This window comes from Caretta caretta, chromosome 11 (assembly GCF_965140235.1).
Source record: "Caretta caretta isolate rCarCar2 chromosome 11, rCarCar1.hap1, whole genome shotgun sequence".
Lineage (NCBI taxonomy): Eukaryota > Metazoa > Chordata > Testudines > Cheloniidae > Caretta > Caretta caretta.
Genome location: NC_134216.1, coordinates 63,336,675 through 63,353,518, shown reverse-complemented (window position 1 = coordinate 63,353,518; position 16,844 = coordinate 63,336,675). Strand labels below are relative to the sequence as shown.

At 42.6% G+C, this 16,844-nt stretch overlaps 1 protein-coding gene across 6 annotated transcripts in view; it reads left to right on the top strand.

The window, feature by feature from the left end:
- Nucleotides 1–16,844, top strand: part of MDH1B (malate dehydrogenase 1B) — a 34,389-nt gene that overhangs the window by 14,202 nt on the left and 3,343 nt on the right. The window contains exons 3-14 of one of the 6 annotated variants that reach the window (XM_048870450.2): nt 787–921; nt 1,077–1,219; nt 2,328–2,830; nt 3,368–3,509; nt 6,408–6,562; nt 7,237–7,376; nt 8,730–8,778; nt 9,344–9,412; nt 10,539–10,632; nt 11,028–11,116; nt 12,064–12,255; nt 15,786–15,860. In XM_048870450.2, the coding sequence (XP_048726407.2) occupies nt 787–921; nt 1,077–1,219; nt 2,328–2,830; nt 3,368–3,509; nt 6,408–6,562; nt 7,237–7,376; nt 8,730–8,778; nt 9,344–9,412; nt 10,539–10,632; nt 11,028–11,116; nt 12,064–12,255; nt 15,786–15,860 (1,786 nt within the window). Of the gene's footprint in view, nt 1–786; nt 922–1,076; nt 1,220–2,327; nt 2,831–3,367; nt 3,510–6,407; nt 6,563–7,236; nt 7,377–8,729; nt 8,779–9,343; nt 9,413–10,342; nt 11,117–12,063; nt 12,687–15,785; nt 15,861–16,844 lie in introns of those variants that run through there. The other 5 variants (XM_048870449.2, XR_007359243.2, XM_048870451.2 and 2 more) reach the window with 5 other exon arrangements.

Sequence of the window (16,844 nt, the reverse complement as noted above, 5' to 3'; positions counted from 1 at the left end):
TTAAACTAAATTGGTACACACCTAGTAGAGTGCAGCACAGTGAGTAGTAGCTGTAGGTGTATGGGTGACAGTAGTTACAAAACAACATTTGATAAAATGCTGTACATTACAGAAGCTACAGTAAACAACTAGACAACTCTTTCAGCCCATCTGTAAACCAGCTTGCATCATCTATTTCAAAGCAGTTGAAATAATATTTATTAATAAAAAGAGCTACCAAAAAGACAATGGAAAAAGACAGTTGCCTCCTTCAAGTTCTTCCTTACTGAAATGGTGTTTCTTGCATGTGTTACAGAAGAATTAAATCTCTTAGATGTAATTTCCTTTATTATCTAACTGCTGGTAGCTATTCAGGGTAATGTAATATCTTACCTGCAACAGAGAGACTAGGGGAAGTTACTAGAAAAAAATCCCAGAACTATCTCATGAGGCAGACAAAGCTATAAGAGAGGTTTTACTAATGGTATCACCTCTTAGAATTTACCAGGTTCACTGCTAAACCAGCTGAGCAATACTTTTCACAATGATATGATTAAGGAGACATAAGTAGGATATTTTGTTCTCATGCTAATTAATTCCTTGCACAATACATCACATCCATCTGGTTGGTAAGGTTCCTCTGTTTTTCAAATATTCACATTTGGGAGACCTGTGAAATATCCCACAGCTGTACATTTAGATGAGAATTACTATTTTACATTGGAAAGTACCAGCAGTAATATATAAATATTGCCTTTCTGCATGTGAAAAAAATTATTAAAACTGTTTTGGGTGTGTTGCCTATAGCAGTGGCTTCATGACATCTGTGAGAAGAATGGATGGAAACACAAACGCTCGCCGATTGTTTGGAGGGAATTGTTGGATCGGGGAGGGAAGGGCCTGCTTCTGGGAGGATTTAACGATTTTATGGAGTATGCCCAGGTAACAAAACTCTCAGTACTGCTAATCCACATTTTGCAGTCTTTTCTCATTCCTTCCTCCTTTTTGAGATGCTACATAGCATTATTTTATGTGGTAAAACTTAGTGGTGTTTGGGGCCATGCTCTGATTACTGAATATCCTTTCTTCATTGTGAGCATTACTATGGCATCACCTCGGACATGCTGAGTGAGCAGATGCTGAGAATTGCTGAAGAGAACTTGCAGACCCATATAGAAATTGAGAAAGAGGAGGAATATATTAAAAGTCTTATCAAACCCTTGCAGATCTGGATCAGCAGGTGAGAAAGCAAAAGCACAGTAATATTCATTCGGCTTTAGAATAATGCATTTCTTCTCAGTCTTCCTTCAGGTGATTAAATGAATGTTGGGCTTGCACATATACATTTTGTTATTTACTGAGGTACATAGGATTTTAAAGGAACACTTTACAAATTTATCTTTTTTTGTAAATTCTAAGCCTTAAAACACATAAAAGGGATATCAGAAGTTGGTGTTAACTAAATTTTAATGTAAATTAAAAAGCTTTTTTTTGTAAAACATTGTCCATAGCTGTAGTAATTTATTTAAAAAAATACTATAAATAAAGCACTAAATTGTTCAAATACATGCTGATTCGTTTACTTGGAATAGGTTGTATATAGTCAGTCATTTTTACTGCACTCATCACTATTGTTTATGGGCAGTCAGTAAATATTCCAGAAGGTATTTATGTTTTGTTTGCAGCTTCTAACCCACACACCCCCAAACCCAATCTTTCTTGTGCCCTCTTCTCTCCTCCCTCCCCCCCCAAAAAAAACCTGGTAAGGTGATATGAACTTAAAGGGACACTTTTGGGCCAAATTTAGCCCCCAAATGACCTTTGGAAAAGGTTTACATATTTACAGTAGCAGAACCCAATAGAAATATTTTGATGAAATGTTTTATTTTAAAACAGAGGAAATTTTTACATGAATAAATATTCCCATATAGTGTTGGTAATCCAAACATTGCAACATTATGCTAATACATGAATAGCAAAAATGAAGTTTACTAGAAACAAAAGAAAAACTGATTAGTTTATTTACACTGTCCTCCATAACGGAAATGCAAAAAGGAAACAAGCAGCAAACAAGAGTAAATTAGACTTAAAAATTCTTGCACATTTATTAATTTGTTGGATTTTTTTAAATCTGACAGTATACCTTTAAGTGAAAGGAAGCCTGATCTGTATTAATTTTTAACTTTTTGTTATGAAAGCAAGACTGAAATGATCTAAGGTAATAGATCATTTGAATATCAACTACAAGACTGAGTTCTTTGTACTGTAAAATGTATTCTAAAAATGGATGACAAACGGCAGTATTTACTGGTTAACAAAGATTTTCCATATCTAAATTTTCTCATCAGTGCATCAGCTCCTGCCTGCTACAACCTGATTCCATTATTGGCCAATGGAGAAGTGTTTGGGATGGCAACAGAAGTTAGCATCCATCTGCTCGACAGTAGCCATTACAAGGAAATTCTGCATGGTATTGTAATGGAGGCTCAAGACTTAGCATTCCCTCTCCTTCGCAGTGTCTCAATGCACACTGAATTAGAGGATGCCTTTGTTCAGGCTGATATTGTTATTTTGCTTGATGACCTCCTCTTACAACACGAGATCCCATCACTGGAAGACTGCATCAGACAGGTGACTGAGCAATGTAAGGTGTACGGTTCCCTGATTGAGAAGAATGCCAACAGCAGTGTCAAAGTTATTGTGTCAGGAAAAACCTTTGTGAACCTTAAGGCATTAATGATTATGACATTTGCCCCATCTATTGATGGTCAGAATATTATCGCCATGGCAATGTTCTTGGAAAGCGCAGCTAAAGCTATGCTGGCCAGGAAACTGAATATGAATTCAGCAGGTGAGTAATTTGTACTCTTCAATATCCGTCACAATCTGGGAACTTCAAATCAGGATGCAGTTGGAGTATATGAAAAACACAAGTACACCTATTACATCTGCAAATGTAGATATTTATAAATACAATGGGTGCACACATTTTTTGCAGGTGCAATCACAGCCTCTTTGAAGTTAATATGTTAAATATCCTATTATTTGGGGAATTGACCAGGTATTTCTTATTTTGGTGTTCACCAAAGCAGTTTGATATTTTATATAATTATCTTGTACAGGTCACCATTAAGACTAAGTGTCTAAGGCTTTAAAAGTAACATTACCATGTTTGCGATTTGTTAAATAGGCACTACAATATACACTCATGTATACAATAGCATTCGATATGTTAGAGTTCCTTCTTCAATTTGTGTCTGGGTTTCATACATTAAGTTTTTTGTTATTGTAGCAATTTTGAGGTAAAATGACTCCTGCTACTAGGCAGTAGACATTTAAAACAATATCTTTCTGGTCACTCGTCATTATATATTCTTCTTTGTTACAGGAGTCAAAGATGTGATTGTTTGGGGTAATATCAGTGGCAATAACTACATTGATCTGTCTAAAGCAAAAGTTTACAGATATGATAGTGCTATCTGGGGTCCACCTAACTTTTCACGCCGTTTGCTGGACATGATCTATGATGGGTACAGTATACATTTATTTTTCATTTTGATCGTTTAAATGTTACCCTTTTAAAATCCATATCAACCTGAGGCCGCTCATGAATACATGGAGATTAGTATAATTAAAGATGACACTTTCTAGCATAATATTAAAGGGACACAAATCAACTTGAAATAGAGTCATTTCCCAAAAATGAGTGAAAGTAGTTTCATGAACTACATTTCTCTATTCCCTGCCAATTTTTGTGATTAAAAAGTAGGAAAATTGATTGTATAATTTTTTTTTCTCTCCCACATTACCATATAAAGGACTAGAGAAACAAGGAACACTCACTATGAACCAGATTTTTAAAGGTATTTAGGCACCTAAAGAAGCATATAGGCACCTGGAGGGATTTTCAAAAGTGCCCAAGTGAGGTAGGCACCTAGGTCCAGATCCACAAAGGTGCTTAGGCACCTAAAGTCCATTTTTACAAACCACAGCAATCCACAGCATCCTGCTCAACCCTGTAGACTCCTAAACTCACTCAGTGAGTATGTTTTTGCAGTTAACATTCTGAAAGTGCCTAGGTTTCTGCCTCTGGGTATGCACACTGCTGCCTGACTTTAGGCATCCATGTGTGGACCTCCCACTTAAGCCCCAATACAATCCACAAACTGGGAGAAGATAGGCCCTCCTCCACTTAACTGGCACGTGGGGCCTCATTCAGTATGTATGCTCAGAGGCTGCCTAACTCCACACAAGACAGCTGGGGTAGAGAGGGAAGGACTTCCCTTAGACCCTAGCCATCTAAGTTAAAGGTTATTAATCTGGGATGTGAGGAGACAGGATTTGAACATGGATCTACCACCTCTCAGGAAAGTACTCACACCACTGGGCTACAGGAAATTCTGATGTGGGGCGCCCTCAATCTCTCCTGTTGAAATTATTCCATTTTAAATTAAAAAATTGACTATTAAAAGGGCCAGAGAGTGTGAGACTGACTCTGTAGCCCAATGGTCAGGACACTCACCTGGGAAATGGCAAACTCCTGTTCAGACCCCTTCTCCGCAGGCAGAAGAGGGACTTGAACTGGTGGTCTCTCACAGCCCAGGAATGGTCTAACCTCTGGGCTAAAGGTTATAAGAGGGAGCCTACTCCATTAGCTACCTTTGTATGGAGTTAGTCAGCCTCTAAGCTCATCTATCAAATAGGCCCTGCACTTGAATTAGGCAAAGGAGCACCTATCTTTCCTTGGTTCATGGATCACTAGAAGAAATAGGCAGCTATCTCCAGGAGAGGGGAGTGATGCTTAGGCTATACCACTCTCCTTCACATCTCCCACTGGTTAGGTTAGGCAGCTCCCTACCTAGCATACTAGGTTTGTGGAGCTCATGCTTATTGGGGTAGCCTCCAAGACCTCTTGCACTCAGTTCCCCCAAGAACTCAGGCACCAGTCTCACTCAGGTTTTGTGAATTTTTTTTGTTTTTTTTTAAATTTGGCATACAGCAAAGCTACACTGAGTTGATCAGACAAATGTAGCCAGTGGGTACAGGGTATATCATGCATCCAAAGTTACACAGAAACCCCCCTTCCTTTACATACACATTTACACATCACATTAATTTACTATACACAGCATCATGTTTTGGTATTGGCTTTATTACTTTGCAGGAACCAATCATTGTACAGCATGCTCGGTCCACGTGCTGTCAGTGTTTGACTTACTCTTTACCTCACCTTACATTCCAGGCTTATTTTATACATTGTTGTCTTGTCCATTGTAAATGATTCCCTGGATGTTCCCCCTTATCTTAGTTAGTACAGACATTGTTTCCAGCCTGCTAATCCATTTACCTCCCTCATTTCTTGGGAGACAGAATTAGGCCTCGCTTCTGTCCAGTTACTCATGTCAAGTGAGGCCTACAATGCTAAGGTGCCTGTCTCCCCTCATGCATTGTACAGGGAGTCTTGGCACCTAACCCAGGCTTTGCGGATCACAGTGCTGTTCCTGTGATTTTCTAGGTGCCTAAAAGTTAGAGGCTTTGATGATCGTTGTCACAACATCTAAGTCCCTTTGTGGATCCAGGCCCTAATCTCTATTGACAAACCAGCTAAGGCATCTGTCTACATCTTTATGTGCCTAAATCCCTTTGAAAACCTGGCTTTATTAACTTGACAGCACTAGTCAAACAATCTGTGTTCTGAGGGGATCCTGCAGCCACAAGGGAGCAGCGGAGATGTTATGATCAAGGTTTTGCAGATTCAGCACATTCCCCTGATTACCTCCACCAAAAGGGCCTTATGGAGTCCCCACTACAGTTTAGAATGCTGAAAGAAGGCATTTGAATAAATGACCTGCACCACTCTTCACCTCCGACAACCAGGCCACTTTTACCTCTGTGCTTTTATCTATAGCTGTAGGTGACTAGCTTTAAGCACTCAAGATTGAATTAGTCCAGCGGTTCTCAAACTGTGGGTTGGGACCCCAGAGTGGGGCATGACCCCATTTTAATGGGGTCCCCAGAGCTAGCTTACATTTTCTGGGACTTGGGGCTGAAGCCCGGGGCCAAAGCCCAAGGGATTCATCCCTGGGCATCGGGGCTCAGGTTACAGGCCCCCTGGCTGGGGCTGAAGCCCTTGGGCTTCGGCTTTGACCCCTACCTTGCGTAGGCAATGGGGCTTTGTCTTTGGCTCCCTACCCAGGGCAGTGGAAATCAGGCAGACTCAAGCTTTGGTACCTTCTCCTGGGGTCGTGTAGTAATTTTGCTGTCAGAAAGGGGTCATGGTGCAGTGAAGTTTGAGAACCCCTGTTTGAGAACTGTATTGGTCCATACTGACATCTCCGACTGTCTTTCATTCTTATTTAATCTAGAAGACTACCTGATCTTGAGTCTGCCATAGTGATATTTAAAAATCTCTCCTTTCTTGATGGCAGCAACTGGGTGCGTTCAGAATTTGTGTCTGTACTGAGTTCCCTGGAGCATCACTGCTTAGGCATGTCACCTGCTCATGTAATAGCTACTGTGCTGAGATACTGGTATCAAGACTCTCCTCCCGGGGAGATTGTCTCAATGGGAATACTCAGCGAAGGTAAATTTCTATTTGTAGTTCACATATACTGAGAAGATTTCTCTTTACTTTCCTTCAGTAAGCGTAATAGTAATTTTTGTATTCAGATCTTTAACAATTTTCAATTAAATCATGATTCTCTGAGTATAACAATTTTCTTAATACAAGAGCTTCCAAATCTAAGAAATGATTCTACCAAGAACCTAGAATGTTGTATGTAATTTTGTGAGATGCATGTAAAAAGTACTCAGGTGTTTTTGTGGTTTCATTTTCTTTTCCCTCTAGTTTAACCCACTAATTCAATTGATTTTATTTAGTCACTGCTTTGTGGAAAGGATTTTTATATTCTTTAGTGATTCTTTGGGCTACATTTTGAAAGAATGTCCTTTAACTGTGATTATGAGTCCAAATACATTTAGTAATATTTTCATAAGTGCCATTTAAAGCACAGATGGAAATAAGGAATTTTGCATACCTAGTGTTAAGTAAGGTACACAATGATTTTGTGGATTTCTAATTAAAACTTGCAGTCATGATAAATCAGGGAGTTCAGTGTTCTTTGTATTGTAAACTGAGAAAGGCAATAATCTGTTTATTTTAAGGTTTTACACTGCTACTCACCACTACCGAATTTGAGCACATCATTGTGCGTTTTAATCAGAAAGAAACATGTTTTGGGGGCATTTTTTCTTTAGGTCAATTTTGTATCCCTGAAGGGATTATCTTCTCCATGCCTGTGAGGTTCCAAGATGGTAGCTGGGAGGTCATTACAGAAACAGAAATTGATGAAGAAACTCAAGAAACTCTGAAGCATTTAGCCCATGATCTGATACAGGTGATGTATTATTTCCATTCAACAATCTATGGGTGCTCTACTCACTGCTTGGAAGCGCCTCCTCCTGGCTTCTTCTGGGATTAACACTGACAGGCCAATGCCCCTTCCTGCAGTTGCACTCTGTCACTCTGCAGCCTCTCTCTCCAGCTTCCTCTTTGTGACTCAGTCCTCCAGTCAGGTCACTAAGTGGTTCACCTTCTGAACTATCAAAATCTTTCCATACCAACAGCTTCAGGAAGTTCCCCAGTGGCTAGTAGGGGAACCCTGGCCCGCCAACTACTTTGGATTCCAGTCCAGAGACCTATCTCTAGCAACCATAGCCTGCTCACTTCCGGACCATGTTGCTCTTTCCCAGACTCCTTCCTACATCTTTCTACTTCTCAGCTCTACCTTATGGCTCCCTCCTCCCAGGGCGTAACTGTAGGCTACATAGCATTGTAGCCTCAAATACACCTCCCTACTCCCAAGGAGTGACAGCAGACTACTCCCCTGCAGCCCCTTTCTGCTGCCAGCTTCCTGGCTTTATCCTAGGCCCTCCTTTTCCTTTTCAGATGGGTGCTGTCATCATTCAGGGGATTAATTAGGCCACCTAATTCCCCTCAGCTGTGACCTAGCTGGTTAATTGGCCCTTTCTCAGCCTCATTAACACTTTCCAGGCTGGTATGGGGTGAACACCCCATCAAAGGTTGTATTATAGTTTTGGATGCTGAGACCCATCTGCCAAACGAGACCCCTACAAAATGCACACATACTGTTGAATATACAAAAATCTCATAGTGGCATGTGTAAACTAGCATTTATGTATACAGATTGGGCAACTGAGCAACTAATTGCCTATTAGCACATATTAATAATAGTTAACATGAGCCAATACAGATTTTGCACCCACAAGTTTGTGTGTTTTGTACTGTGCAGGACAGAAAATTATGCCTTAATTTTCCAGTTGTATTCTGAGTGGCTGATTGGACCATTTTGTTTTGGCTTTACCATATTTATGATAGTACCATGGCACACTGACTGTCCGCTGGTATGACTGTGGTGTGCCATATGTGCAAATACTGAAAGTTTTTTCAAATACTGGGTTTTTTCAAAGCCTAGAATTTCTCATAAAACACAAAATAAGCTAACAGCAATTTCTTTTCAGTGTTTCATTCACAATAAGTTGAAAATTTTTATTAATGTTGAATACAAGAGGACTGATCTCAAACACTTCACTTTAACATCATTCATTTTTTTTCCTTTTTAGTCATGTTAATAGTACAGAGGGGGTATCTTCATCACATTTTAAATTCGTGCTAGAAATTGTATTTGTTGTAAATAGTATATGATAATAAAGCTCTCTTTCTCATGTAGGAAAAACAAGTTGCACTAGGAGAAATACCTGAAATGCGTCCATATAAAGGTAAAACCATAAATAGTAAACATTGGTTTAAAGCTGTGTCATATAACAGAGGACATAAAATAAGATTTTGAGGGGGATTTAAAGTAATGGTTGTGATGATTGAGTTGTATGATTATTTTTCTTTTTCAATGAATTAAAATTCTGCCTTCTGGATTCCTGAAGTTATTTTAAGTGCTGGTATTAAGGGTCCTGATCCTACCATATTGTTGTAATCTCATAGCCCTTAGAGAGTGCAAGACTGGATGGTGGCAGTCATGTTTTGGTTTGTTGATCTTCTAGCATTCAGAGACTATGAACATCATCACTTGAGTTGGGATGTAGAATTTATATCTTGTCATTGTTTAATTTTGAACATTAAGCCTCTTTCCATATTGAAATGACTAATTGGAAAATACTTTTGCCATATGTCTTGGTTAATGTTTTTGAAGCCACTCTGGTATATCATGGGCTCTTTTGGCCTCTTTGTTAACCACCTGCCATTAAAAAAAAGGGGGGGGAACCACAGATGCAGAAAGGGCTGTTGTAAATGTGAATTTGAATCTTTTCATTTGGATGTTTTTTACAGAAACTGCATTTAATGGCTTCAATCTGCTAGCGCTTCTAGAAGAGGAAAACTTTCAAACATCCCCAAAGGGTAGGCTAATAAACATGATAGTAGCCCCAATTATTTCAGGGAAGTTAAATCCAATATTTCACTGTTACATCTTGTCACTTCCTCAGGAGGTCCCAATTACAAGAAATGAGAGATCTTTTATACCAGCACTAAGTTACTGATCCACTTGGCTTCACTTAAAGTAAAATTCCTAGGTTACCATGACAGAGTTCAAGTGCATAACCACATAAACCGAACCCTATCAATACTTACAGAAAATTCAGTATCTCTTCTCTACTTTGGGAGTTTGAGAGATGAACAGGATTCGTTTGGCGGGACCTGCAAACCACATCACAATGCCATGACAAACTCTTGAGCCTTCCCCAATCTATTTTTCCCATCCACAATACAAGGCCAAGTCCTAATCCACTTCTTCCAATGCTTCATTTCCCACCAGTTTTGCTACTTGGATTCTCTGCCCTGTCACTTCAGGATGATTACATTAGGGAAAAAAGAAAGAGCATCCATTAAATTTGAAAATTTCCTAACCTGAAAGCTGTGTGTTCTTGGGGTTTATTCTGTTTTCCCTTTTTTTTCTCCCCTTCCTTCCATCTCCAAGTTTTATTTTCTTAGCTACCATTCCATGTTCTCTTTTTTCATCTTTTTAAACTACAGTTCTCTCTCAATTTTAGTTTTTACTCTTTCCATGTCTCCCTCCCTCTTCCTTTGTGTCATTTCCCTTTCTCACAATCCCTCTCTCCCTGGATTCTTCTCATTTCCACTGAGTTTCTCCTATCTTATTTCTCAGTCCCCCAAATCTCTTTCCTCTTGGGCCTGGTCTACACTACGAGTTTAGGTTGAATTTAGCAGTGTTATCTTGATTTAACCCTGCACCCGTCCACAAGACGAAGCTCTTTTTTTTCCAACTTAAAAGGCTCTTAAAGTCGATTTCTTTTCTCCACCCCTGACAAGGGGATTAGTGCTGAAATTGGCCTTGCCAGGTCGAATTTGGAATACTGTGGATGCAATTCGACAGTATTGGCCTCCGGGAGTTATCCCAGAGTGCTCAGTTGTGACCGCTCTGGACAGCGCTGTCAACTCAGATGCACTGGCCAGGTACACAGGAAAAAGCCTGCAAACTTTTGAATCTCATTTCCTGTTTGGCCAGCAAGGCGAGCTCACCTGCACAGGTCACCATACAGAGCTCATCATCACAGGAGTCCCAGAATCACCGAAGAGCTCCAGCATGGACCAAATGGGAGGTACGGGATCTGATCGCTGTATGGGGAGACAAATCCATTCTGGCAGAACTCCGTTCGAAAAGACGAAATGCCAAAATATTTGAAAAAATCTCCAATGGCTATAACAGGGACCTGCAGCAGTGCGGTGTGAAAATTAAGGAGCTCAGGCGAGCCTACCAAAAAACCTGAGAGGCAAATGGCCACTCCGGTTCAGAGCCACAGACATGCCGCTTCCGTGATGAGCTGCATGCCATTCTAGGGGGTGCAGCCACCACTACCCGAACCCTGTGCTTTGACTCTGTCCAAGGGGTGGGAGGCAACAGGGAAGCAGGTTCTGGGGGCAAGGAAGATGATGATGAGGAGGAGGTTGTAGATAGCTCACAGCAAGGAAGTGGAGAAATTGGTTTCCCCAACAGCCAGGATCTGTGTATCACCCTGGACCCAGTATCCCCCGAATCCACCCAAGGCGGGCTCCCGGACCCTGAAGGCAGAGAAGGGACCTCTGGTGAGTGTACCTTTGTAAATATTATAGATGGTTTAAAAGCAAGCTTGTTTAATGATTAATTTGCCCTAGCATTCGCGGCCAGTACAGCTACTGGAAAAGTCTGTTAACGTGTCTGGGGATGGAGCAGAAATCCTCCAGGGACATCTACATAAAGCTCTCCTGGATGTATTCCCAAAGTCTTTGCAAAAGGTTTCTGGGGAGGGCAGCCTTATTCCGTCCTCCATGGTAGGACACTTTACCACGCCAGGCCAGTAGCACGTAGTCGGGAATCATTGCAGAACAAAGCATTGCAGCGTATGGTCCCGGTGTTTGCTGGCATTCAAACAACATCCGTTCTTTGTCTCTCTGTGTTACCCTCAGGAGAGTGATATCATTCATGGTCACCTGGTTGAAATAGGGTGGTTTTAGTAAGCGGACATTCAGAGGTGCCCATTCCTGCTGGGCTGTTTGCCTGTGGCTGAACAGAAATCTTCCCTGCTGTTAGCCACGCGGTGGGGGGAGGGGTAAAGCAATCATCCCAGAAAATTGGGTGTGTGTGTTTGTGTGGGAGGGTTAGTTGGGTTTCTGCTGCACGTGAACCCGGAAACCGCAGCCCCTCGTTTTAAATTGCCAACCCATTTTTAATGGCCAACCCAATGGCTACTTTGTATGGGAAATGAGGGCACTGCTGTTTGAAACCATTCCCACATGTTATGAAGGTTAAAGAAGCCAAAAGACTGTGACTTACCATGGCTGCCTGCAAGGCGAATTCTGTTGCCCAGCCCTGCGTGAGTGATCTCTCACGCCAAACCGGCATATCCTCAATAAGAGGCAAAATGTGACCTTGTAATGAAAGCACATGTGCTATGTAATGTTAACAGCAAAGTTTACTTTCAAAGAGTGTACCCATTGTTCTATAAAATGTGTCTTTTTAACTACCACTCTCCCTTTTTTTTTTCCTCTACCAGCTGCGTATGTTTCTCCTTCCCAGAGGCTAGCGAAGATTAGAAGGCGAAAAAAACACACTCGTGATGAAATATTCTCTGACCTCATGCTGCCCTCCCACACTGACAGAGCACAGCAAAATATGTGGCAGCAGACAATCTCAGAGTGCAGGAAAACACAATATGACCACGAGGAGAGGTGGCGGGCTGAAGATGGTAGGTGGTGTCAGCTTGCTGAAAGAAGGCAGGAGTCAATGCTCAGGCTGCTGGAGGATCAAACTCATATGCTCCAGCATATGGTTGAGCTGCAGGAAAGGCAGCAGGAGCGCAGAGCGCCTCTACAGCCCCTGTGTAACCAACCGCCCTCCTCCCCAAGTTCCATAGCCTCCTCACCCAGATGCCCAAGAATGCGGTGGGGGGGGGGCCTACGGCCACCCAGTCACTCCACCCCAGAGGATTGCCCAAGCAACAGAAGGCTGGCATTTAATAAGTTTTAAAGTTTTAAAGTGCTGTGTGGCCTTGTCCTTCCCTCCTCCACCACCCCACCCGGTGCTTCCCTCCTCCACCACCCCTCCCGGGCTACCTTGGCAGTTATCCCCCTATTTGTGTGATGAATAAATAAAGAATGCATGAATGTGTAGCAACAATGACTTTATTGCCTCTGAAAGCGGTGATCGAAGCGGGGAGGGTGCTTAGCTTACAGGAAAGTAGAGTGAACCCAGGGGGGATTTCCATCAAGGAGAAACAAACAGAATTTTCACACCGTAGCCTGGTCATTCCTGAAACTGGTTTTCAAAGCTTCTCTGATGCACACCACGCCCTCCTGTACTCTTCTAACCACCCTGGTGTCTGGCTGCGCGTAATCAGCAGCCAGGCGATTTGCCTCAACCTCCCACCCCGCCATAAATGTCTCCCCCTTACTCTCACAGGTATTGTGGAGCGCACAGCAAGCAGTAATAACAGTGGGAATATTGGTTTCGCTGAGGTCTAACCAAGTCAGTAAACTGCGCCAGTGCGCTTTTAAATGTCCAAATGCACATTCTACCACCATTCTGCACTTGCTCAGCCTGTAGCTGAACAGCTCCTGACTACTGTGCAGGGTGCCTGAGTATGGCTTCATGAGCCATGGCATTAAGGGATAGGCTGGGTCCCCAAGGATAACTATAGGCATTTCAACATCCCCAACAGTTATTTTCTGGTCTGGAAAGTAAGTCCCTTGCTACAGCTGTTGAAACAGACCAGAGTTCCTGAAGATGCGAGCATCATGTACCTTTCCCGGCCATCACAGGTTGATGTTGGTGAAACGTCCCTTGTGATCCACCAGTGCTTGCAGCACCATTGAAAAGTACCCCTTGAGGTTTATGTACGCGCTGCCTTGGTGCTCCGGTGCCAAGGTAGGGATATGGGTTCCATCTATCTCCCCACCACAGTTCAGGAATCCCATTGCAGCAAAGCCATCCACTATGACCTGCACATTTCCCAGAGTCACTACCCTTGATATCAGCAGCTCAGTGATAGTATTGGCTACTTGCATCACAGCAGCCCCCACAGTAGATTTGCCCACTCCAAATTGACTCCCGACTGACCGGTAGCTGTCTGGCGGTGCAAGCTTCCACAGGGCTACCGCCACTCACTTGTGAACTGTGAGGGTTGCTCTCATCTTGGTGTTCTTGTGGTTCAGGCAGGGGAAAGCAAGTCACAAAGTTCCATGGAACTGCCCTTACACATGCGAAAGTTTCGCAACCACTGGGAATCGTCCCAGACCTGCAACACTATGCGGTCCCACCACTCTGTGCTTGTTTCCCGGCCCCAGAATCGGCGTTCCACCGCATGAACCTGCCCAACTGACACCATGATGTGCACATTGCAGGGGCCTGTACTTCGTGAGAAGTCTATGTCCTCATCACTCTCGTCACCGCGCTGCAGTCGTCTCCTCCTCGCCTGGTTTCACTTTTCTTGCAGGTTATGGTTCTGCATATCCTGCTGGATAATGCGCGCAGTGTTTATAGTGCTCATAATTGCCGCAGTGATCTGAGCGGGCTCCTTGTTCCCAGTGCTATGGCATCTGCGCTGAAAAAAGGTGCGAAACAATTGTCTGCCGTTGCTCTGATGGAGGAAGGGGCGACTGACAACATGGCTTACAGGGTTGGCTTACAGGGAATTAAAATCAACAAAGGGGGTGGCTTTGCATCAAGGAGAAACAGAATAGCCCCCTCAAGGATAGAACTCAGAACTCTGGGTTTAGCAGGCCATTGATTTCACGGAGGGAAGGAGGAAGGGGGGAGAAAATGAATACAAAACAAATCTGGTCTATTTCTTGTTTTGATTCACTTCATCTATCTTTATATATCTTGCTGGCAGCAGACGGTGCAGTACGACTGCTGGCCATCGTCATCTCCTGGGTGCTCATTAGAAGACGGTGCAGTACGATTGCTGGCAGGACTGAATCACCATGAGATGAAACTTAAGAGGAAAATGACCTGGCTGAGTCACTCCCATGTTTGCCCAGGCGCCCCTGACTGACCTAAGAGCATCCTGGAGTATGGCGACGATGGCTACCAGTCATACTGCACTGTCTGCTGCCAAAAGGCAATGAGCTGCTATTGTGTAGCAATACTAGTACCACGTCTGCCAGCACGCAGCAGACATATGGTGACGCTGAGCTGAGCGGGCTCCATGCTTGCCGTGCTATGGCGTCTGCACGGGTAACCCAGGAAAAAAGGCACGAAAGGATTGTCTGCCGTTGCTTTCATGGAGGGAAGGAAGTGGGGGGCTGACAATATGTACCCAGAACCACCCGTGACAATGTTTTTGCCCCATCAGGCATTGGGATTTCTACCCAGAATTCAAATGGGCGGCAGAGACTGTGGGAACTGTGGGATAGCTACCCACAGTGCAACGCTCTGGAAGTCGACGGTTGCCTTGGTACTGCGGATGCACTCCGCCGACTAAATGCACTTAGAGCATTTGTGTGGGGACACAACAATCGACTGTATAAAAACGCTTTCTACAAAACCGACTTCTATAAATTCAACCTAATTTCGTAGTGTAGACATAGCCTTGTTCTCATAATGCCCCAGCTATCTCCTTTCCCTTATGCAGGTGCTGCTATTTCTCCTGGTCCTAAATTGCTTTCCCTCTCTCAGATCCCCTCAAATTCCTTCTCTTTCAGGTCATATCAACTCTCTTTTCCCAGAAAACTTTTCTTCTTTACCATCCACTTTATAGATGCACATACTGGGAAACAGGAAGAGGAATGGGAGTGGTATCTCTGCAGCTCCACACCTCCAGTGACCACCTGAGTATTCTGGTCTCTCATCATAGTCCACAGCTCCAGTGATGAATTCTTGATTTATGAAGGGCTCAGTGGTCCGCTCTGGCCACATCCTGGTGCTCTCCGAGATAGACTTAAAGTGAGAACAGGACTCTTCCTACCTGGCTGCCACCTTTTGCAAAACTTCCTCATCCTTTGTGGCAAGAGAGGGCACACTGGCAGCTCAGCAGAGGAGCAACTCAGCTACAGGCAGTCAGCTAGCTAGTAGTAACCTAAATACTCAATTGGTGGAGAACCCTGCAAGTCAAGTTTTCCTGAGGCTTTGGGGGTCTTAGAATCAAATCTTCATAGCATCATATTATTCAGATAATAGCAAACATATCAAAATTCTTTTCCTGTAGCCCTGCATATTTAAATATGAGGAGATGTGTGTTTTAAAATACACAGCATTCTATTATTTTGTTTGTTACAGACCTGGACACCTTATCCAATGGCTTACTTCAGCCAGAGACCCAGGAAGGAGAAAAAGTCCAAACAACCACTGATGGTAAACTATATGTTCCAGAATATTATAGTTTCTACAACATTTCCCTTATTGATAACATCTGAAGGCTGGAGCTCTTTATGCAGAAGCAGGTTGAAAAACAATGCAAATGTGACATTCCCAGACAAGAGGGCAAAGCGTCTTGTGTGAAATCCTGGGCCCACTGAAGTCAGTGAGGCCAGGATTTCACCTTTTATGTTTAATGATTTGTAGCCATGTAGGCCAACAAACTATTAAAAACCTTCCTTTGTTGTCCAAAATATTCACATTTGGGTTTACTGAACAATGGTATTCATGGATAAAAAGAAGTGTTTCACAGCCCCAAGCTACTGCCTCCTGAGGAGGCCAGATATAATACATGACAACTCCTTTGTAAGAATATATATATAAACAAGAAGGCATAGTTAAGGTTGAGCTTTCTTTGTCCTTTCTCTGTGAAGGTTTTATGTACCCAATTTTAGGTTTTTTGGTGAAATACATAATTACAAACACACTCACCTGAAAACATTCAAGAAAATATGTATAAAATCAATTTCCAATACCTGTAGGTCCTCCTGAGAAATTGGTCCTTAGGATGGTCATTCCAATCCAACTGCAAATTGTTAACCAAAGTTGTCTTACTGCTTTGTAATTTATCATTCGTGATCATAAAACAAGTGATGATATCCAAAAGCTCAACTTGACATAACATATATGAAGGTGAAACATGAGACTACACTATCATAACTGATCACATTTTCAAAAATCTCCACATCCTCTTGAAACCCTCCCTGCTAAGCAGAATATCATCAGTATCTTACTTATATTAAATACCACTAAAGAGAAGTAGCTTGTTCCACCAACCAAGAAATATATGTAAATGATAACAAATGTTGCCTCTATTACTGTATCCTATTAGGATCTGAACCGAAGTCCAATGGGAGTCTTTTTCCTTGATTTCAATGGGCTATTTGGGGCCTTTAATGAAGAGAGAGGGGCTTATTGAGC